The 24,728-nt window shown below is 45.6% G+C and overlaps 1 protein-coding gene across 1 annotated transcript; it reads right to left on the reverse strand.

Moving 5' to 3' along the window:
* Positions 1-321: 321 nt before the first annotated feature.
* Positions 322-24,511, reverse strand: LOC149348365 (uncharacterized). Its single transcript, XM_089585804.1, has 13 exons — positions 24,445-24,511; positions 23,380-23,395; positions 22,514-22,608; positions 20,993-21,008; positions 20,190-20,284; positions 18,627-18,776; positions 15,718-15,946; positions 14,948-15,101; positions 12,364-12,470; positions 10,232-10,367; positions 7,823-7,993; positions 3,752-3,877; positions 322-543 (listed from the first exon to the last, which is right to left on the reverse strand). Exons 1-13 carry the CDS (start codon positions 24,509-24,511, stop codon positions 322-324), a joined length of 1,584 nt encoding a protein of 527 aa, XP_089441930.1.
* Between the last annotated feature and the right edge of the window lie 217 nt (positions 24,512-24,728).

The raw sequence follows: 24,728 nt of genomic DNA on the forward strand, positions 1-24,728 counted from the left end.
TTTTTTTTAGAAGGGAAGGGTTCCGGAAATTTCGACCACCCGGGGTTCTTTAACATACTCTGACATCGCACACTACATGGATACAATACATTACAATAAAATACAATATACAATACAATGCTTTCCGCCAGCTCTTCTCGAACACAAATGCAAGGGCGTTTTCATTTCTTTTATTGTAGCCGCAAGTTATAGAAAAAGGGAACTGAGTTCTCCCATAAACCCCTTGAGATAAGATGACCGGATGTACCCTTGTCTATTGTGACTCAGCGCAGGTCATGCTCAGGTACTCCGCGTGTAGGGTAGCCACGCGAAGCAGCCCGATTAGTTAGAGGCAGCGTTGGGACAAGGGACATCGCGTTCACAGCTAGCGCCACTGGCTGACGGTGTCCGGAAGTAGTCCACCAGTTTGCGGACCATCCTGAGTCGACTGAATGCGCCGAAGACGTTCAGGTCGGTGCAGTTGTTGTTGTGATCTTCGTAATCGAGGTCGAACACGGCGATGCCGAACTGGAGGTTGTCGTTCTGAGTCTTGAGCCTGCACATCTGCGAAGGCAACGTAAAAAGGGTGATCGTAACATGAATATCTTCCCAATATCTTCTTTGCATGTGTTATTGCATATAGTAATATCCCCCCTACAATAATGCCCGGGGCGCTGTAGGTACTTTCAATAAATAAATAAATAGATAAAAGAGCAGCTTGCGTAAGATTTTTTATTGTAAATTGGTTTTTGAGTAAAGGAAATGGCGCAGTATCTGACTCACATATCTCGGCGGACACCTGAACCGCGCCACATAAGGAAAGGGAGGAAGGTGGGAGTGAAAGAAGATAGAAAAGAGGCGCCGTAGTGGAGGTTTCCGGAATAATTTCGCCCACCTGGGGATCTTTAACGTGCACTGACATCGCACAGCACACGGGCGCCTCTTGCGTTTCGCCTCCATCGAAACGCGGCCGCCGCGGTCGGGTTCCAACCCGGGTATTCCGGCTCGGTAGACGAGCACCTTACCACTGAGCCACCGCGGCGGTTCAGATTTTTGATGGCGTTTCTAGTTTTTGTGCTGCCGATTAGAATTCACAGCGACGTTGCGGAGCTGTCCGACGACGTGCATTTTATGTTTGAAATTGTGCATTAACTATATTTAGATAAGGCTCACCTACGCGGTACTCCTGAGCCGGGGCCAATTATCGACTGGCAAATGTAAAAATGATTTCAAGTGTCCGGCGCAAACGTACACCTCATAGATATTGTAGCGTGAGCTACACTGCCCACAGTCTCGCCGTATCGCGTGCTCCCTCCTTCGACCATACTGCGCATGCGCGAGGAGCGAGTGACGTCACTGCGCACAGCTGGCGCGCCTCGCCGCGCGCCGCTGCCGCTGCTGCCGCCGGCGCAGAGCAACGTGACGTCACTGCTCGAGCTACGTATATCCTGGCGTAGCAGACTTAAGCCACTGCCAATTTTCGTTTAGAACAAGTCCGGACCACGCAATGTGCAGGCACTGAAATCCTACCGACCTCTTCGAACGTATAGGACCTCGAAATGGAAGGACATATTTGCAAGGGGTTATTTCAGAACTTGGTACAGGTATAGATTCGAAAGGCCCCCACAAAGGTCAAATCAAATCAAATCAAATCAAAGGTTTATTTTGCACTTCAAAGAAATGCAGGGCACAGGGACAAAAAAGCTTGTCAGAAGACAGCTTGACAGGGCCCCTGCGCCCTTACAAATTGTTGGCGTACAGTGCAACAAAAAGCATCACTAAGGACTGAAATAACATAATTACCACAATCAAAACGAAATTAGGTACACAAAAGAACTACTACAAAGATTTAGTTGTTTTGACCTTGAGGAGTGATCAGTTACAGACACATTTATTAAAAATTCAACAGATACGTCTTAAGTTCGGCCGGTTTCATGCTGTATACATTTACATTTTTTGAGATTAACTCATTTAGAAGCCTGCTTATACGATTTTCAATGCTGTTCCACCCCTGACTCGTCCTAGAAAACGGAACCAACCATGATTCCTGGTTTCGAAGAGAATATTGCACGTCAGGAGGCCGTTTCAGATTAAACAGTGATAGATATGCCTTATTATTGAATTTCAGGCATGTCTTATATCGCGTTATCAGTCGGTAGCTGTACAAGTTAGTGAACGGTAAAACGCTGTACGCTTGAAAAAGAGGCATTGATGGTGCGTCCCAAGACACTCCCGCAACTTACCGGAGAGCTTTTTTCTGTAATATGTGGATTCTATTAATATTTACCTTTGATGTTGTACTCCAAACTAAAGAGCAGTAGTCTATTTGGGATGAAAAAAGGCAATTATATACCTGAAGCTTAAGCCTTGCAGGTAAGACATGACGGCAGTTACACAGTACTCCAACTACTTTCGCCAAATTAGCAAGGACATAGTTCACATGCGAGTTCCATACCAAATGTTCATTAAATATGACACCGAGCACCTTAGTCTCTGGTACAAGTGCAATCTTGTCTGACCCAATATAGAGGTCAAATCTGCAACTTATGCGTTTTTGGGCCACAGTAAAAAGGATTGCCTTAGTCTTTTTAGTGTTAATATGCAGTGAGTTTGCTTGGCTCCAATGGTGTAACGCCTCAAGGGTGGCATTGGCTGCATCATGAAGATCGTCAAGGCTGTCAGACCTTATAAATACGCTCGTGTCGTCTGCATAGATAATGAAGGAAGCATGGTCTGTGATGTTTACAATGTCATTTATATATAAATTGAATAACAAAGGTCCTAAGACACTACCTTGTGGAACACCGGCTTTCAGGAATTCCGGAGTAGAATAGTCCTCATTTATTACGACGGATTGTTGCCTGTTTGTGAGATAAGATTTCAGGAGATTTATTGATACTGCCCGAAAACCATAGTGTTCTAGTTTCGCTAAAAGTGTTTCGTGATTCAAAGAGTCAAAGGCTTTTGAGAAGTCTACAAAAATACCAATAATTAGCTCCTTTGCTTCTAAAGATTTTATTATGATTTCCTTTTGTGTTAATAAAGCAAGTTCGGTCGACATTCCTTTTCGAAAACCAAACTGGCATGGGGATATTAAACTGTGTTTTTCGCAAAAGGAATTCATTCTAGTGCAAATAATTTTTTCTAGTCCTTTGGAAAAGGCAGGGAGGACCGAAATTTGCCTATAATTTGAAAAGTTGTTCTTATCACCTGATTTGTATATCGCTACGACCTTTGCACGCTTCATGTCTTCTGGAAATATGCCGGATGTCATGGACAGGTTAAAAATGTGGGCAAGAACCGACAAAATGTGTTCTAAAACGAACTTCACTGGTTTTATTTTGAGACGACGGTGACGGCAGCACCCAACATAATGAAGTTACATTTAGGACAAACGCTGGAGGACAGTGAGGAAGTAAAGGGCGTTTACTGATAATAAGTGTTATGCTCAAAAGAAATTTGTTGAAAAAAACAAACAACTCAAACTCCCCACAGCCGGGGCGAATCAAGAAAACGTGCTGGAAAACCGGCGAAGGACATCGCTAACACTTTGTTCCTTGTACTTGTGCTTGTTCCTTTTGATATTATTAGGTTCAGTGGCAGGTTCTGTATTTTAGTCTGCCCATTGACCGGTCCTCAGTTCAGTGGTAGGTTCTGCGGCAGTGGATGGTTCTGTATTCTAACCTGTCCGGATTGGTTTACAGAAGAACCATGGGTATTTTGGGCTCGAAGCACCAATGCAGGCTAACGGCTGAGACTGCCCACAACTTACCTTCGTGCAAAGCCCCTTCTCGTTGTCGTACACAAACATGGTCTTCTTGAAAACGTTGATCGTGTGCGCTGCCTCAAGGCTGTCGGAGTACTGGAGCTTCTTGCGGAAGAATGTGCTGGTGCAAATCTGCAAACAGTAGCAAGAGGCGTTATTTTGATACACGGGGCTTGACAGTACCCCCACGATCAATATTTTTTTTGGATTACAGAAAATGGAAGACTTTTTAACACGACAGTAGTATAAAGGAGAGTACGAGGTCTGTTAGAAAAGTATCCGACTTTATTTTTTTTTTGCGAACACCTGATGGATATGAGACAAGCGCGCTTGCATCAGGCGACCTTGAACCTTCATGCGCATGCATGAATTTTTTCCCGCCTGCCGATAGCGTCAGTCGCTGCGAAGCAGCGTTTGAGTGAGGCAGTGTGGAGTGCTCTCGTCTGTTTTTTATTTCAAGGAAAATGGCGGAGTGAAAGGAGTAGCGCTACTGCAACAAATTTTGCCATAAACTTGGCGACAGCCGAGTGGAAACCATTCGAAATATTCAGACGGCTTTCGGTGAAGATGCTATGAGCAGCACACAGTTTAAGCAGTGTTACAATTGTTTTAAAGATGGCCGCACATCGGTGGAGAACAAGCCACGCTCCAATCGGCCATCAACATGCCAAAATGACCAGGTCATTGCCGAACTGAACGCTATGGTGATGCGGGACTGTCGCGTGACTATCCGAGAAATTGAGGAAGAGGTGGACATGAGCAATTTCTCCGCACATTCCATTATCACCGAAGATTTGGCCATGGAGAGAGTTACGGCGAAATTCGTGCCGAAGCTGCTCACGGTGGAGCAAAAGCAGCTTCGTGTTGAAGTCTCACAGGACATGCTGGATTCCGCAAACAGTGACCCCGACTTCATCAACATCATAATCACTAGTGACGAGTCCTGGGTGTACAGGTACGACCCGGAAACCAGATCCCAGTCGTCAGAGTGGAAGCATTCCACGTCACCAAGACTTAAGAAGGCCCGCCAATTGCGCAGCAATGTGAAAGTGATGCTGACTGCTTTCTTTGACACCCTCTGTGTGGCAGACCACGAGTACGCACTCTACAGGGTCAAACAATGACCAAAGAGTACTACAGGGATGTCTTGCGTTGCCTACGTGATGCTGTGCGGCGCAAGAACCCGGAGCTGAGGTCAACAGGAAATTGGCGCACCCATCGCGCCAATGCTCCTGCACATTCCTCGCACTCGAATCAGATTTTTTGGTGAAAAACCAGACTCCTCTAGTTCAACAGACTCCTTACTGTCCTGATATGGCCCCTGCGATTTCAGGCTGGTTCCCAAAAGCAAAAGGCCATTGAAAGGAGCGCGATTTCAGACAAGGAAGAACATTATGGCTGCAACGACAGCTGAGCTAAACTCCATTCCGAAAAGGGCCTTTTCAGAATACTTCCCACAATGGCAGCACCGCTGGGAGAAGTGTGTGGAGTCCCAAGTAGACTACTATAAAGATGACTAGGTTTGCAACGCTCCAGTTATGCAAGTTTTTTTTCAACGACCAAAGGTCGGATACTTTTCTAACAGACCTCGTAAGCTTTGAGGTGAATTATTGGCGCCGCCGTTCCTATACTGTAGGTACTGTACATCCTGCAAAAATAAATTGTAGAGACACGGCGTCTATCATTGCCCATGAACAGCTCTGGGACGTTGAACCGTATATGTACGTCTTTCTTCTAAGGCTTGCTAATTAAAAAAAAAGTATGGTTGTCAGTTAAAAAAGCATTTTCATTGCTACAGTATTGTCAGCGATGGTGGCGATCAGAAAACACAGACATGTTAATTACCGAATGAATCAATAAAAAAGAATATTAAACTTTTAGCTATTATAATAAGGGAGTAATTACTCATTGGCATCCACCCGAGCGCAGCCATACGGCTACAAAGGAAGGCTATACAGCTTTCTGAGAAAGCTGTATAGCTTTCCTTTGTAGCCGTATGGCTGCGCTCGGGTGGGTGCCAATGAGTAATTACTCCTTTTTAGAAATCTACTCCACCTTGGGGGATTCCACTAAAACATTTTACCTTTAGCTATTATATTTAAGCTCTTCACTATGCTGAGATTTGTAGCTCATCATTGGTGATATGCGTAGAAATTTTTTATGTGTTCGAAAACTTACATTCCTAGTGCAGCTACAGAACAAAAACCCTACACCCAGGAGCAGAGCATCGCGTGCAGCCACGCCCACTTTTTGACGTCACTGTGTGACGAGCGTATCACGTGCTCTTTTTCGTTTCAGGCGCCGCCGCAGCATCCGCTCTGGCCGCGAAGCATTCGCGAGAACAGACCACGTGACACGCCCGCCTCCGTACGACGCTGGCTGGTGGGCGTGGCTGCATGTGCTGTTCTGCTCCTGGTTCGGGGCATTGAAACGGCACACACATACTTTGTTTTGTAGCTGCGACGAGAATGGCGTTTTCAAAAATCTAAACATTGTATGAATATCAGCAGTGACAAGCAACAAATCTCATCACAAATGAGGAGCTTAACTGTAATAGTTAGGAAGTTAATTACATTTTAGTTAATTCAACGGGTAATTCCCACGTATATGCGGTTTTCAGTTCGCAGCCAACGGTGACAATACTGTAGCGAAGAAAACGTTATTTAACTCAAAAACCTAGCTGCTTTTAAGAATTACGAACAGTCTTTGGTGAAACATTACATATAAATACCAGCGCAAACCAGCAAGACACACGACGAAGGACGAGGACACACAAGGTATTTGTATGTAATGGATCACCAACTAGCCCGCACAGTTACCTTACTTTGGTGAAACACCCTGTGCATACGAAACCATACAGTGTGCGGGCTCTAGAGATGAGGGCCAGGCTGAATGACATGATATTGCCTTCAGTGAAGTCCATACACTACATCTCAGTCATTTTTAAAGCGGAAAGAAGTTTAAATAGAGGAACTACGTTTTCTTCAGTTCCTTATTTCTGCACAGTGCATACTTATTGTGCGAAAAGAAGTTACCGCGACTCAATGAATCTGCGTCTGTGAATTACGAACAGCTGGGAAAGAAAGCCAAATTTCAATTAGAAATTCTTTTGAATTTCTCTCTCGGCGTGGAGGGACAGTCTCGACTTAGAGCCCCACTTGATAGACCAATCAGATTCGGCGACTCCGGCATAAGATGTATACTCCATCTCATAAGTTCCTTGCAGTGCTGTGAAAGCTAGACACCTCAGCCAATCAGGACAGTGCGTTCAACGTTTTCCTGTGTGCCTCGTCGTCTGCTCGCGGCGTGTGCAGATACGGGCATCACAACTTGCCTACCGTGCCGGTGGCAACCGGCCCCCTGGATTGAGAGAAACCTGCCCATTATGACAGATTGGAATTAAATTGATTGGCAGATAGAGGTCCTGTGACATGTGACGTCATCACAACCCGCCATCAGGGCAGGTGGGAACTGGCCCACTGAATTGTGACTATCCTGCCCACCGTGGAAGGTGAAAAATAAATTAATGATTTCTAGAGACAGGACGCGTGACCCACTGATTCAGCTGTGTCATCGAAGTGGACCGGTTGAGCGCTGACAAGTGTCTGAGGAGCAACCCCCAAACTCATAAAAAATGACACAAAATCACCAAACCAGCAAAAATGGGGACCTCAAATGCTATAGACTAACTTCGCGTTAAGTGTTCCCTAACTTTTAGACCGAAAGCTCTACTCCTTGGGGTAAAACTTCCAATTTCGCTGTGGATGAGACAATGACCTTCATTGCCTGACAAGGTCGAACCGGACTTTACAGCGTGGCGATATGGCCCCAAGCTACGGTACTATGACCACGTGACCATATATGACTAACCATTGGGTACCCTACCTTAAACTTTGGCTTTGTTCCTGGCGTTGAACCTTGACCTTGAAATTCACCTTGACCTTGACATTTGATTTGAGACACTGCAGACCGTGCTTAACAGAGCTTTCGCTCGTATAACTAGGTTAAACTAGATTCACGTTGAACCCCAGCCATTTCTTTCTCTCTGAGTCTAGATATGTGAAAGTGAGCGCCTACCTCTACGTATGTGCCGAACGATGTCGCGTACGGGTCGTTCTTGCAGTCGGATAACAGTTGAAAGTTTTCGTCCTTGGCCATCGTCAAGCGTCCCTTCATGGTGACGGACACGAGCCACTTGGCAGCCACGCCAGCATCCTGAGACCGCTGCAGAGCGGACAGTGCGTCGGTCTGAGAACAGAAAAAAGAAACGCGGTTGCGTCCGTCAGGATTGATGAACGGACGGTGTGCAGGGATGATGCCGTTTCCCATGCTTGACTTTATTAATGTTTACAGATTTTTATTTTAAAAACCGAAAGATAAGATGGTGTGATCTGTGGAGGTGTGGTGGTGAAAAACTTTCTTAATACTCAGAGAGAGTTTGCGGATCAGAAGACACCGCTACATGGTCGGTATCCTTAGTCCGGGACACCGCACGACGAGGCACCGTCTCGCGTCCGCTTTACTAGAGCCCTTTGGGACTCCAGTGTGGAGCAGTTGAGGAGGGCAGTCTCCCATGCCTCTCGGGTGGAGGTGGGGGAAGGGGGAAGGTGAGGATTCTGAGTACATGCCCACACCATGTGAAAGATATCGCAGATCTCTCCACAATGCGGGCAGCGCCCATCTATGTTCGGATTCAACTCGCACAAAGGTAATCTGGGTTCCTGGCCACCAGGGTCAATGAGGCAATGAGGCCGCTGATGCGGCCGCCCGAGCGCTCACACAACGGGCTCCTCATCCTAGCTCTCCTGGCTCAGAAGCTCATAAACCGCTTCTGCGGTTCCGCGAAATCCTAATTCATTATTGCGACAGCCACCGTCTCTACCCAGTACCTGCCAAGGGGCTGAGTAAGGCGGAGGAGCGAACTCTGCGGCGCCTGCAGACAGGAACTCTTTTCTGTCCTGCCATCGCCAAACACTTTTATCTGTGGAGGCAGATTGTCCAACAAGGCGTTAATGTTTACAGGCTTCTATTTTAAAAACCGAAAGAGATAAGATGGTGTGATCTGTGGAGGCAGATTGTACAACAAAGCGTTAATGTTTACAGATTTTTATTTTAAAAGCCGAAAGAGATAAGATCGTGTGATCTGTGGAGGTGGACTGTACAACAAGGCGGACATTATCTATGTAATACAGCTCAAGATGTACACGATTAAGTATGTAAAACGGATTATTTTTTTATTTCGAAATTTAGGGAAGATTATGTGGCAAGATTGGAGGCCGTCAACAGCGAAGGTGAACCAAATTAAAAAAAAATTCTTAGGCGGCAATGTGGTTCGAAATGTCGAAAGTCGAAGATACGAATTTGAAAGCTCGTTGAGTTATATTTCTCATAATGCACATTATAAACTATGGGTCGCTGCACGTGGTATTGTCGCCAAAATGCTAACGTCTTCTTCGTCATTTAATACGCAAACAGCACCTTATTTCATGCGAAAAAAAAAAAACTCCCGAATGTCTTCCACGTGCTGCTCATAAAAGGCTGGGACATTCATCTATGGTGATTATCTAGATATCTTTCTAAGAGGTTTTTTACAATCCACTGCCAAAGAAGCGTTGGTGTGCTACGCAGGGTGCGTGAAATATTCAGCTGGGAAGGAGGTACTGTTTCATTGAGGCTACCAAGTCACCGCGAGACAGTAACTGTCTCACGTTAGAGAAAGGATAGAGACCGCAGCTCTAGTAGCCAGTTTAGGACATTTGCGGCGACAGTAGTGAGACAAACACCTAGGAGATGCTTTTATTTCAATCAGCGTGAGTACTGATTCGTGGAAGCTTTCGCCAGTTGGCTGGAACAGCCGAAACAGTTACGGCAAAGAGTTGGTGGACCGTCCAGAACGTTGCTACCAAAGCGCCTCACGTCAACCACAGCCGATGCTTTGCAGCTCGCTCGTGTTTACAGCGATAGCTGTTAAAGGCATGCTTCCAAAATTTTCTGGAGTCGCTGGCGTAGCACGAAGGACAAACAATGGACAAAGGGGAGTGACGCCCTCTGTGGACAGTGTCGGAAAGTATTGTTTGCGCGGTTCGCATCTGTACACACAGAGGGCGCCACCTCGTGTCGCAGCGAATGGCGCATTCACCATCGCAAACAGCCGCCTATGAATTTCACGTTGCACAGACGTGGTAATAATACTGTCATACTGTCTGTAAGTTTTCCTCCTTTTGTGACCTCTGATACTTTTGTCCTCCTCTCCATTTCTTGAGGGGACCGCTTAAGGGGCGCTACGGGAATGCACTGTGCATTCCGTCTCTGATCTCTGAGTTCACCTGTAATTCCGTCTGACGAAATGCATTCTGGGACAGCCATATTGGGTGGCAGCGAATTGGACTCCAACATCCTTCTGCATCAGTACGTTGCTTGCGATCAGTGACTCATCTAGCAGTCGTGAGCAAGTCATTGCGGAAAGAGAAACCGATGCTGACTGACCAGGTCGTATGTGTAGAACTGAGAGGCAGTCGGCTTTTGAAGCATGGTGGGTGGGACCATCTTGCAGTCGGGCACCTCGTTATCCCCGAATGCGTAGTGGCCTTGAGAGATGAACAATGTCGGTGTGTACACATCCCTGCGGCGAGAGAGAGAAAAAGCGCTTTGCACATTAACGGTCTACATGCCTGCTGACCGCCTCCTCACGTTATTTCATGTCGCTTCGTTGATTATTTTGTAGAAAGCACGAGCAGAATTCTAGCATATGCCATCACAGGCAACAGTTCTCCTGGCATTTCGTCACATATAATTCCTTTCACTGCTGGACTATGTATTTGCTGTCGCGGTAGAACGCACCTGAAAATTTTGTTGAGGCAGGGAACAGATTTTACAAGCGCTCCTGGTGGACGTGACCAGAAGTTCGCATGTTGATTGCGATTATTAAAGCTAGTTTTTCGAGTTTAAATGATCCCCTTGTCTAGGTAGAGCCTAAAGTTTCAAGAAACTATGCCATGAATGTTTCTTCCAGTATAGTGACGCTTACAGCTTTAACATTGTTACCATAGTAGGAAAAAATTAGAACCGCTCTTCGGCGCATGCAACAGGCGAAGGCGGATTAGTTGAAGGTTGACAATGGAGTGCATATTGCAACCACGCAAAACGACGAGGGACGAAGAGAGGAAAGCACAGGACAAAACCTGTGCTTTCCCAATATGCACTCCATTTTCGGCGTGTCGCTGGAAAAAGAAATCTCGAGAATAGATACATTAAAAACCCTCTCCTGCGCTTTCTTAGCTCTGGTAGGTGACCACTTCCATTTCCACCTGGACGAATGAATGACCTATTGTCTCTAACGTCCTCCTCGCGATCAACATCAATGAACCTCTAAGCCAGGAAAAGAAAAAAAAACGGGACAATTTTAATGCAAGGTGCTTCTTTCAGCTCGTACCCCGAACTTTCATGTCCCGTTCGCAAAAAACAAACAAACAAACAAACAAACAAACAAACAAACCCTCACACTGCAAAACATTTGCTGCATTCATCGTGTTACTAAAAATCAGTGTGCACTATTTGAAACTTCTCATCAAATGCATTATAGCGACATGGGTTCCATAAGTATACGTGAACATTTTCGCGATATATGGCATGAATCACCTCCTTTATGCGCCATCGCTGTTCTGAGCAACACAAGGCACTTGCAACAATGTCCACGAGGATAAATATCCTGCTGGGCCGGCAGCGATACCCGATGTATTCGAGTCACAGCGTCCTACTCTGCCAGTGACTCCGGTAAGGATTGGTATGAAATTGCATCTTATGGCTTCATCTTGTTTTTGACGAATATGCACGTCACTGGTGCGTTCTGCAAACCCCGTTTCGCTCTGCAAATCCGTTCTGCCATTGCTGAGTTTAAGTCAAATCAAATCGTCTTTATTTTCTCTCTCAAGGAGAAAAGAGGGCGATGGGTAAAAGCCGCATAACTGCGGCTTGACAAAGCCCGGCCCCCTCTATGTACAGATCGGCAGTAGTGCTAGTACACATTATACAGGATTCAATTTCACACTTCATCTCACAGACCTAAAATTTCCACCCTACAAAACAAAAACACTCCAAATGAAAGCACATGCGGTTTGAAATACATTCAAAACACAATTCTAAAACATATCAGGTTTTAAACAAAGATTTCAAACACGCTCAAATTGAAACCCGTTCATTTGAATTATTTTAAGTTTTTAAAATTCTGGAAAACGTAACATTAGCGGTAGTAGAATTTAGAAGACATTTTACGGCAAAAACAAAGCATCAATAAAAAAATAAAAGGCACCAAGAAACACAAAGCACAAAACACAATCATACAAGAGAATCATGTGATGTTGGCTCTAAGGAAATGCGCATGTAGCGCTCGTATCGACAACTTTTCCGGGTAGGTATCGATGAGCGCAAGGCTATTTAGAAGAATAGCAGCATGATAAGAAATGGTTTGGCGACCGTACTCTGTACTACAGTGAGGCACCACCCATGCGTCATTATGACGTGTATTGTAACTAAGTTACAATACACGGTCATATCTATCACACGGGTAGTCGCTCTAACGGGTCCCGAAGTGGACACCTTTCGGTGTCGCACCCACTCGCCTCAGTTTGGACGCGTAGGAGTCGGCCAGGGCCGCAGTCGCGGCCCCCAACACGGTGTAGGGCTGCCGGAGGGTGTCGGGCCTCTTCATAGCCACCGCGCTAAGCTCCTGAATCGAGTGCAAGGAAAGAAGCAGAATGTCTGGCGAAAAAAAATGCGATGAGAAATATTCCCATACAAAAAAGTTTTAGATAGTCTATAGAATGTCTACAGACTTCTGTCTATAAAGTCTATAGACTGTCCAAAGACAAATCGTAAAGAACAGTCTATAGGCAAAATAAATTCTATAGAGAGTCTATAGACTTAGGGCCATACACTTTTAGTAGAGTTGTGTCTACAGGCAGTCTATAGACCATAAATAGACAAAGAGCAATATCTACAGGAAGTCAATAGAGTCAATAAGAAGTGTATAGACTGTCTAAAGACCATTTTTATAAGGGTTGTGCGCAAAATGTATACATAAAGTAAGAATATAGCAGTTTGGTTAGCATGCTTAAGCTCGGAATATCGTGCAGTAGCGCTAGCTACGGTTCGCACTTCAGGTTCTTACGCGTTTGCACCTTAAGGCCTTTTCTAAAGGCCTTACGCAATTCTACCTAAACATATTTTCTTTGCTTCGCTATGACGCAGAAAAGTCCCCTATTTCACAATTTTCACGATAAAGGTGCGATGTGTTTTTTTTGTTCGTTGGTTTTTTTTTTCTTGAATGGTGTGCGCCTGCGCTGTTCTGAGTATATCTAAGGTGTGTCTGTGTCGCTAAATAAAGAGTTGTCAGTCAGCGCTGTGTTCGCCCTTCCTCATTCTCGTCCTTCTTCTTACCTTATTTAGCCTTGTGCCGTTGCGCTGAAAAACTATGAACTTAAATCTGCATTACCAACTGTCCCAACAACTAACTTTACTGAAGGACATTTGGATACAAGGCCACTTTAACTTTGATTTGCTTTGACTTATGCTAAGGAGTGTTAAGGCCAGCATGAAAAGAAACACCATACAGTTATGCGCAAGGCTTAGAGAATTGTGGTTTGTGCTGCACCTGCGCACCAACTGTGGAAAGCAAAATGTCTTGTTGCAGTCTACGTAAACCAGCCTAATCCTCGTCAATATTGAGGTTTTTTCCTGTTCTAAACAGAGTTTATTCAGGTTCTTTGGCTCCTAAGATTCTAATATTTGTGTAACGAGCTTTCTTTCTCAGTTTTGCCTGATCATGTGTGTTAGAATGCTTTTATTTCTCACTATTTCGGGCGTGTCGACTGAACTGCTTTGTTTCGGAGCATGTATATTTTTGTTTTTGTTTTATTATTCTTTTGACTCACGAGTTATGCCTGCCTCATTCGTAACTATCTATATCTGCATTGCTGTACTGGCGCGAGGCGGATTGAGAAGCAGCAAAGTTGCCGCTTTCCACTTTTTTCTTCAATTCCACCATAAAACTGTATATTTTGCTAAAAGAATTCAGTCACTGATCGATTTATTCAATGAGTGACATTATGGCCCGTTAGCCACTTCAAACATTCTGTATATCCTAAAGAATGCTGTTGAATGCATCGCCTGGACGTCACTTCAAACGAAGAAAAAAAATTCCTTACCAGACGCGTGTAATCTATAGTTTGCTTTTTCTGACGAATGATTTCGAAAATATATGTATATACATACCTCCTTTGCCCAAAATAACCGAGCAACAGGCTTTTGCTTCGAAACCGTATAACGGGGCCTTTGCTGCAGCCCTATACACCGATAGGCGTGAGAAGATGAGGTCAAGGGTTCACCTTACTTAGTTTCAGAGCTTAGGGCTGCCGTAAGCGCTTCACTACGCGGCTAAGAAACCACGGTTGCTCTACGCATGTATGTATGTATGTATGTTTGGTTTGGTTTGGTTTATGGGGTTTAACGTCCCAGAGCGACTAAGGCTATCAGAGACGCCGTAGTGGAGGGCTCCGGAAATTTCGACCACCTGGGGTTCTTTAACGTGCACTGACATCGCACAGCACACGGGCCTCGAATTTCTCCTCCAAAGAAATTCAGCCGCCGCGGCCGGGATCGAACCCGCGTCTTTCGGGCCAGCAGCCGAGCACCATAGCCACTGAGCCACCGCGGCGGCTGTATGTATGTATGTATGTATGTATGTATGTATGTATGTATGTATGTATGTATGTATGTATGTATGTATGTATGTATGTATGTATGTATGTATGTATGTATGTATGTGTGTGTTTGTGTGTATGTATGTGTGTGTATGTGTGTGTATGTATGTATGTATGTATGTATGTATGTATGTATGTATGTATGTATGTATGTATGTATGTATGTATGTATGTATGTATGTATGTATGTATGTATGTATGTATGTATGTATGTATGTATGTATGTATGTATGTATGTATGTATGTATGCATGCATGCATGCATGCATGCATGTATGTATGTATGTATGTATGTATGTATGTATGTATGTATGTATGTATGTATGTGCTTTATTTTCGAATAAACAGCTTTCAGCGCTCGTCCTGTCTAGCTCTTGTGTCATGTGCGTTGCACTAAGTAGTCCGTGCTTAATCTAGCCGCATGCACGTGCAGTTTGCTCTCAAACCTTGAGCGTGATGAGAACGTCGCTGATGTTGGCGTGGTCGACGCTGAAAGCCGGCATGTCGATGACGCCGAAGTGATAGATGCCCGAGCCCCAGAACTCCTCCAGGAGCTTCGAGTCGGCACTTTTCAGGTCGTTGCGCATCCATGCGTGGTACCTGGCGCAAATTTGTTCACATAAACAAAGGGCACAACTTCACACACTCTGTTGGATTAATTACCTTGATTGTAAGCTAACAATACGATTTCTGTTATTCAGAAGGGGACAGGACAGAAAGACAGTGAGTGTAGCAGGAACCTACACGATGAGCGTACTAATCGAAATGCTTGCTCGCAAATCGGAAACATATGACGACCTTCAAGCAAATAATCGTGTCGATGTCCCTTCCGCATGCTTGCCAAAGGACAGTTGACTTTCCACAGGAAGTCTTAAGTTTGTAGGGATACGGAGGCCGCAGCTGGCAAAAGACGGGGTTAATTGGAGAGACATGGGAGAGGCCCTTGCCCTGCAATCGGCGCAGTCAGGCTGATAATGGTGGTGAAACGGGTCGAAAATATTGAGGTTAGGAGGTATGGATGATGACAGTGTGTGTTCATTTTTTACTTGTAGTCGCTTACTTTATTCTCTACAGCCCCTGTGCTGATAAAATCTGGTTATTGTTATAATTCGATTGATTGATAAAGTGTGCGACCCTTCTTAGAGGGAATTTAGTGCTACATGCTACATAGTGCTACATATGGTCTTGCTATCAGTGGACTACTGGAAGCACTCACTTATATGCAAATGCCACTCCGAACTCGGTCGTCTGGTAGCGTTGGGCGGCGGACAGAAACGCTTTCATGTTGTGTGCGAAGCTGCTCGGTGGCACGGGGATGTTCTTGTACCCCTTGTAGGCCGAGTCGAAGAAGATCAGGTCACACAAGGCATCCGGTGGAAATACGGTGCTCGAGTTGGTCGCGTCTCCGTACGTGCACAACAAGGTACGGGCGTCCAGGCCTCTTTCTGGAAGCAACCAGATCCGTGGTATAGTAACTTTCATAGCACTCAATGGATGCCATTAATGCTCCCTTCAAGAGCACACAATCCCTGCAGACGTGAACTATAGACGTTACTGAAGCCCATCCTACCATCTATCCCACAACGGCCACAGTTAGGTGCATCCCTGGCAATGCCAGGATTGGAGGCAGTGGTGTGGTCCACAAGCTCGTCCGCAAAACTCTCACCAGGGTGCCTGCGATCCCCTGGTTATGCCCTCCGACCTGTGACTAGGCTCTGCGCTACAAGGGCGTCATCAAGGCGCACTACACTCACTTCCGTGACTCCTTTCAGTAACTCCCTAACCTCACCCTCAACTTAGCGGCGCCCAGGCCCATGTTCTTAGTATGGACGCAGCTGCGACCTGCCTGTCCTCCGTCAAGTCCAACAAAGCTCGGTCAGCCCTGGAGGGCCGTATTCGCCAATGGTTTCCCGGACCTGGCTGAACCACCCGCGTAATTAGTTTATATTAATGAAGCTTACTCCCTCTCTCGCTCAAAGTCCAAGCAACCCTCTCCACTCTTCTCCCTTCCCTCCAGGCTGTTGCGGTGGCATCGTTTGCTGCTCACTACATTTCCCTCACTGCGGGTTAAGCCCTGAACTCTTTAAACATGATAATTCAGGATTGGTCGAGAAGGTTGTGACGTCACATGTTGAGCTGTCGAATGAAAATGATTAACACTACAGTTAAGTTGTGGCTACGAGGTCGTAGCATGAGTAAAATGTGATGATGACATATAATGATCTAAAGTAAATAAATTTTGCTTAAAAGAAAATTCGGGTAATTAGTTAGTTAGTTGGGGATTGAACAGATGACCCGTAGGTTGCTATTCAGACCCGTTACCCCTAGGCAATATTAGGCACGTTCGTTCGACTTGGTTAAAGAGAGAATTTGTGTGTCTTGTGCCATATTACATTGTTTAGCATGCCTAATGATTTATGATAATTTATGCGTGTAATTAAAAGGTGCACTAATTGCGAAAGAAAGCAGCAAATAACCATTAACTCTGTCACGTCATACCCTTAAGGCGAGGCTTAAGTGTCCGCCTAATTTTGTCTGCTTGCTCTCACTCTGCCGCTGTCGTTCACCAGGAAATGCACGTTGGTGGACTCTCCTTTCGAGCCGCGAATTCAATGCGAGCCGAGGAAGTAGCGATAGCGCTTGCTGCCGCCCACGCCAATTCGAGAATCATCATCACGGACTCCCGAAAAGCATGTGATCATTACTTGGCAGGGGAGATCTCCCCCTGGTGGGCTCCTGGCCACCAGGGCTTACGAGGTGATGAGGCCGCTGACGCGGCTGCCCGAGGCTTATTCACCGGGCTCCTCATCCCAGCTCTTCTGGCTCGGAGACTAACCTGCCGCTGCTGCGATTCAGGGAAATAATAACGCATTATAGCGACAACCACCGCCTTTTCCCGGCCCCTGCAAAGGGGCTGAGTAAGACGGAGGAGCGAACTTTAAGGCGCCTGCAGGCAGGTACTCTACTCTGTCCTGCAATAATAAAACATTACGATCCTAACACGGATGGGCGATGCCCGCACTGTGGGGAGACCTGTAATATCTTCCACATGGTGTGGGCATATACTCAAAATCCCCACCTCCCCCCTTCCCTACCCCTTCCAGAGAGGCATGGGAGACTGCCCTCCTCAACTGCTCCGCGCTTGAGTCCCAAAGGGCTCTGATGAAACGGGCGAGAGACGAGGCCTCGTCATGCGTTGTCCCGGAATAGGGACAGCGACCATGTAGCGGGGCCACTCTGTGGCTCCCAAACTATTTCATCAATTATAAGTTTTCACCACCACCACAACTCTGAGAGAAGCTGTTGCATCTTAAGTTTTCCCTTTCCACGCGTCGGGCTCACTCCACCCTACTGTCGCCGTCGCATCGCCTGCTCCTTTCGTTTTCATTCCACTTGCGTTCACAAGTCCCGGACATGAGTCACGCCAACACGCGTCCGATTTGTTCGGCTCCCTCGGCAATAACAGCTATCGCTGTATATTTGAGGAAAGTCTGCAGGACTAGCGCGGAACAAACGCGTTTCAATGCGAAAGCGTCCGAAGCCCCGTGAGAATATGCGTCGTTGGTCCCTTTGATCCTCTCGCGCTCTTCACGGTATCTCCTTTCTTCAATTCTGACACCGGTTCACGATTGCGCCATAAAAAAAAATAACAGGGAGATCGTACAGAGGAAGAAGCGATAGTAGTAGTTGGCGAAGTCTCATACGTCAATACGCGCCCGATCCGCCTAGTTTCCAACGGCTGCCACAAAAAACTTTCAGATCACTGCGGTGGCCCGTTATGGAGCTATGCGAAAGCAAAACGTCCACATACTATATCGACGTCCGTGGCTGTTCGGACGCCTATGTACTATATCGACACCCATGGCTATTTTAACGTCTAACCGTATTTTTGAGTTTTTCGCGTTGAATGGACAAACTGCGCCTCATCAACCAAACTTTTTCCCACGGCAACTTTTTATCGCACACTATCTGTCACAATGACACTTTCACACATTTATCGTCAGAGAACGACGTAATCGTCTGGACAAAATTGCGGAAATGTTTTGTTGACACGACAGAGAAATATAATAATCTCGCATCAATAAACGAGGTCAACCATCTGGAAATTCCGTCACAAACACTCACTTTTTTCCGTAGTCTCGACGGCAGTCATGTCTGCTTCTGTGGTAGTCGCCTTCCTGTAAGTTGGTGCCGCCGTAGTAGCCTCTCCTGAGGCCGTGGTCTGCTCGCGATATGTCAGCTCGGTCGCGGACGTAGTACTATCGTCCGACGAGTCTGCGTCAGTGCCGATGGAAGGCGAACACTTTTCAGCGTTGTCAACACGAAAGACCTCCATATGAACTAAACACTGCAGTCCACTGTCTCCAACGACTTTTTCTTGTTTTGGCTCCTCAAGCCTTATCTGTCACTACTGCGCTTAGAACCGCACCAGGATGCTGTTGTAAGTTCTTAACATTTTGCAGAATTTTATTATAGTCTTGACAATTTTATAACACCCTATGCCCAGCTGAAAAATTTACCAGCGTTACAATTCTAGGCAGCTAGACATGCGGTGCAGTCTGTCCATGTGCACATTAGTTTTTCTTCATCTGTTGCACAAGTTCTTAATACTAGGATGACATAAGCAGGTCTCTATTATTTTCGTACATATTTTACATTTTAAGAGCGTGAGCTCTTACTCATCACGTTTCGAGATTTCCTGGGGTCTGCTACCACCCTGAGATTACAGCGCCATCTGTGGCAGCAACTAGAAAACAGTCTATCTCGCATTGAGACTTGTAGCGCCATCTCCAATAGCACTGTAGAAACAACCACCTGCAGCGTGCTTTAATCTCATTCATATCAATTCTAGTAAACCACACAGCTAACGCTCATTACTTCAACGTCTTCCAAACTGTGGCGGCCTTTTTTCCCTAATTGCTTTTTTTCTTTTTCATCCTGCGCCACAAATTTTCTTGACCTACACCTTAGTGCTATGGCGAGGTGGTTGAGCACCGTCACAACGAACACACGAGAGCACCTGCCGAAGAATGAAGAAAAGAAATTTCTCCGTTCATCCACTGTGGTTATCACTGTTTTATTCAGTTACTGTAGAACTCATCATGTGCGCTGTAAGAAAAAATTTGCACAGCGTTGCTTCGGCTCTTCCTTAAAGGTTCTCAGATTGCAGCAGCTTGCAGAGAAAGCTTCAACGAAAGCAGGGGACCCTAAATATATTTCCCTGACTGAGTGAAAGAAACTCCCGTAGTTTCTTCACGAAGCCCTTAAATGGCTGTGAAATAATTCTCAGAGGCTACCTTTAAAACCGCCCTGTCAGTCATAAAAATAATTTCTTTCGCACATCAGGAAATTCCTTGAAGCATGTAATAAATATTATTATTGCGACCGGGAAAAGCCTCCCTGGGTGGGAATAAATTATTTATTCCCTTTTGAAGGAATAAAGTCAATTCTCACCAGGGAATGTCCCGGGGGAAAAGTGATTTTATGCCCATCTGGGTGTATTTTTGCCTTAGAGTCAGAGGACGATCGAACGCTCTTGTCGCACATGCTTCCATCATATGCTGGCAGCACACATAAGCGTTATAAATCAGCAGTACGCGAGTCCATCCAGGTCTAGTTGCGCTTGCTGCTAAACAGTTGTAGTAACCCTGGAAACTCCTGGGAACGAAGAACAAGGAGTATACGTACTTGCACTCACAAGGACCAGAACTAAGGCAATCAGGGCGATGGACGCGATAACGGTCGCTGCAGCAATCAGCTTCGTCCTCGCACCTTCAACACGCCTGGCGGAGACAAGAAGAAACGTAACGTGTTTTCATGAGAACATTTCACCTACAACTATAAGCACCGGGCACGATGCCACATCATGTCGTCAGGGCTTTGTGCTGGAAGCATTCCGCACCCAGTCTATATTCCGTGCGATTAACAATGTACGTGGAAATGTACACGAAGCCCGCATCCGATCATTGCGCCATCTATATCGAAACTATACCGTGGCATCTTCGTTCCGATTTTATAGACGCCCGATCCGGGGTCGCAGTGCCATTCTTATGATTTCATTGGGCTTCTAGTGCATGGCGAGTGTTTACTGCTGAAAGTTAGCGTATGAAAAAAAAACAAAAAACTAATCAACATAAACCTGCGTTTTCCCAGCTTACGGCTGCACTGCTGTTCATCGCCTGTGGCACCAAACGTTGAAAACGTCGGTTAGTGTTGATGATTTTTTCTCTGGATTAGTAGTTTATGAATGTCTGCACCCCAGGCGATGAACAGCAGGGCAGCCGGAACGTGTTCATTACGATCGCGCCACGAATTATGAGAATCAACTCTTGAATTGCATCCAGAGGCTGTAAAGAAAGTGCCACACCCAAGCTTTACCTACGAGGTGTGTGTGTGTGTGTGTGTGTGTGCGCGCGTTGTTTTTATAAATTGTTTCATATTATTCTACGCTTAAAAACAAGATCAGAAGGCAGCTGTAAGAAGGCACTTACTCCTTTGCTTCAATATCTGGAAAATAAATACAATTTTAAAAGCAGTGAGAACAGGTGGTTGTGCTAAAAAAAAATAGGGGGGCGGGGCGGGGTATCACGCTGCTGTAGCCGGATATGCGAGTCTGTGGTTGAGGCAAGTTAGGTACTTTTGCTGATTATATAGGCTCCCTTCACTACATGTACGTCATTCGGTTAAATGTATCATTTTTATCTCTTTTTTTTTTCTGCGGACATAATGCCTCAAATCCTTTTCAATATCAATGCGGCATTTTTTGCAAATTGCTTAGAAATTTAATTGAAGAGAACGGTTATGCGAACTCTCCGTCCCCTTTGGGTGAGAAATTTTCAACAAAGAACAGCATTCACTATTGTTTTTTTTTTCTTCGGAGGAGGCAGTTTGAAAATACGCTTATATGACGCTTACTACTGCTGTGTAAAGCGAGATTCAGCGACAGCTGCTTGTGGGGCCGCTTGAAACGCGTCACAAGGCTAGACGCAGCCACGGCTATAGTAAGTGCATAAGTTTTCAGAGCACCGCAGTACTCCTCTCCCCAAAACAGGAATTGGAAGGTTCGTGGCTACTCCTGCCTGACCTTCGCAGCACTGCAATCGTACACCCGGTGGTCGGCGCATCAGCATTAACAACGTCGTTATATTAAGTGATGAACTAAATTTTTGTACAGTTGGTACATCTAAATAACTGCGATTTTTTATGTCGCAAGAGCATCTGTGACCAAGGAGCACCATTGCGCAAGGTATTTTTATTCTTCTCAAGGTGGGGTCAAATACCCATTTCCCGAGCATTTGATCCTAAAGAAACCGATCACCAGGCCAGGGGCTTAAAGCTTGTACCCATTGTATCACCGGTGGGCACTCGGTGGCACTGGCGACTGAACCCCGCACCTCTCGTATGCGAGGCGGTACCTGAAACCACTAGGCCACCGAAGCGGTCAATTGGCACATCTAACTTGGTAGATATTGTAAGGGACACTTACATAAAAAGGAAAAAAATTATATTCTTAGCTCGTTGAAGCAGAACCTTGAGGACGTGGAGATCTTGGATGCTCTGCACTCTATGGAAATTTCCTGCATGCGTTGGCGTCTGCTGGCTTGGCAACTTTAGGCCGCGGCGGCCCAAGCGACGGCGTATGGAAAAGGGACGCGCTATTGTGAAACATTGCCCAGTGACTTTAGCCGCGGCGAAATAGGATCACGCCACGCGCCGAAAAACGCAACACTAGTTCGCGCCACTGAACAGAGAGGGCGCCATGGATCCGTGACGTGGCAAGCGAAGACGTCACAGATCAGTGAAGTGGTGAATGGCGCAGCGCACACAGCGCCACTAGCCTTTCCTCCTTGTTTCTCCGTCGTGTTACGATGTTGACGCTGCATAACCAGGAAATGCGCCTTTAACAGCTGTCGCTGTGGATTGCATTCCGCCTATCGGAACCGTCTTGCGTATGAATCTCTCCGTTCACTAACCCCGTGGAGAGTACAGGCTAAGATTTATGAAAAACTCACGTGTCGTCTGAGAGAGGCTACTTGTCATGCTGGTTGCCGCTACTGTTGACGCTAGGGTCGTTCGCTCGCCCATGTAGGCTGGTTTTACCACATTCCTGCACATTCAGTGAAGGCGAAACTGAGGAGCCCGGGAACCATAGCTTATGTAAAGGAGACATTAAAAGGGAAAGAACAAAAAGTTAAAATCAGTCCAATTCGTGGGCTTGCTTGAGATGATGAGAATGCGGTAGGTTTGCCGCGCTCAGGAGAGGAGATGATTTACAATTGCAGAAAGATTCAGGTTCTTTGCACACACATAAGTACGCTTTTGTCATAAGTACGCTTTTCATGCTGTGCAGTTCTGATATTTCACCCGCAAAAAACTTTGCATTCACGGTTGTTGTGGTAAAAAAAAATCTCTAAACTTTAGTTTGCAATTATTAGTTGTTTTCATTATTGCTTCATGGATAACCACTGAGAAGAGGAATATGAGAGGGTGATGTTCGTGATACGAAATTGTCGTTGCCCTGAAAAACTGTTCAATGGGCAGGGGTTTAAATACAGCTAAAAAGAAAAACAAACCATGTGTATGGCAGCATGACACCAGTAATACTGGATCTAGTGAAGGCAGTCAAGGTGTTTATACATTTTAAATACGATATGATCGCATACTTCGTTACAGACGTTAACACATTGTAAATATCGTCTGTGAATTGATTAATATTGGAGTCCAAGAGCAAAAAGCTGGCAAGCGTTAAGTATAGGCTGAGGTGAAACGAAAGACTAATTCTTAGTTAGCAGGTGTGTGCCGCTATTGAGCTTTTTTAGGATTTAGTTTTATTGTAGAAAATAAAGAAAATACACCAATATTTTAAAAAGTTTCTTACTCGCTTGGTGCAGCACCTGCAAGAAGAAATAATAAAAACCAATGAGCACCGTCGGGTGCATTTGAAACACAGATGGAGGGACGCGGAACCGTTTTGTCAGCTACTGTTTGTTGACAAAGATGGAAAAGTCTTTATGTATGAACAGGAGATTTCTAAAAAAAAAAACATCCCCCTTTTCCTAGCGCCTTGTCTCAGCAGACGCACCCCGGATCCGTGCGCGCGACTGTGATGCAATGATAGCTGCAACTTTTAAAAATTAAATCAATTCAGTGCCTCGATCAAAATCCAGATTTAGATGAGCTGGTTCATGCTATAGACCTTTTGAAAACAGCACAAAGACGGGACAGAGAAGGAACCCGTAAATCAAAACAGGTACTGACCAGCAACTGATCACAATTCGACTTTGCACAGTTGAAACATATGTTCACTTCCCTCAGAGAAGGAGTTATAGAGAGTTGACTGCAAATTAATTTTATTCTCACACATTCTTGTGCAAATCTGACTGGTGTATGGTTCAGCGATGCAGCGAAATTTGAGAATCACGACGCGGTGCTGAAAGCAACCTAGGGTAGGGATTCCAAGAAATTACTTCCTCTATTCCTAAAATAGCGCCCCCCCCCCTCCCCCCGTTTAAATGGACTGATGAAGCGAGGAAATGTGCACGGAAGCCACATCATCGGCTAAAACGACATCTTGGTAGTTGTGATCACTGGCAAAGTCATTTATATTCCGGTATGAGAGTTTCAGTTCGATTTTCATTTTCAGTTTTCCATGCGTGCTCTCCACCCTCGTCATTTTACACCACTATTTATTCAGCCCTGTCTACGTATACACAGTCCCTATCCTTCCACATAAAGCGCTTTCTTTGCTCAGTATTCCCCTTGTTCACTTCTATTTTGTTGCCACTGTACACATCAGATTTGACTGATGACGACACAGTTAGCCAGGCGCGTATGAGTTTCATGCTATCACCTGCTTGTGTTATCCCCAATGAGACGCTTGCTGCTCAAACCGCTTATTCAGCGGCCTATGCCAGGAAGTGCCACTAAATAGAGAAAAACTTACGCATCGCCGAAGGGGGACTAACCACAGGCTTCTGCGCTGTCGGCTTGGCGATCGCTTGCTCGGCCATGATGACTTGGTGTACTGCACCTCTGCACGAGTGATGACGGCGAAATATGGAGTCAGAAACTGGATGGCTCTGAACGTGGCGATAGAAGATAGTATGGAAAACAATAACTGTTGAAAATCAACTAAGTGCGTAAGAAGCTTCCGGACTTTCCGGCTGCCAATGAGTCAAAGCTTTCAAAGCAACATCATAATCATACAAGCGTCATCACCAGCGGTAC

Source organism: Amblyomma mixtum, chromosome 4, assembly GCF_055824585.1.
Source record: "Amblyomma mixtum isolate Tamu chromosome 4, ASM5582458v1, whole genome shotgun sequence".
Taxonomy (NCBI): domain Eukaryota; kingdom Metazoa; phylum Arthropoda; class Arachnida; order Ixodida; family Ixodidae; genus Amblyomma; species Amblyomma mixtum.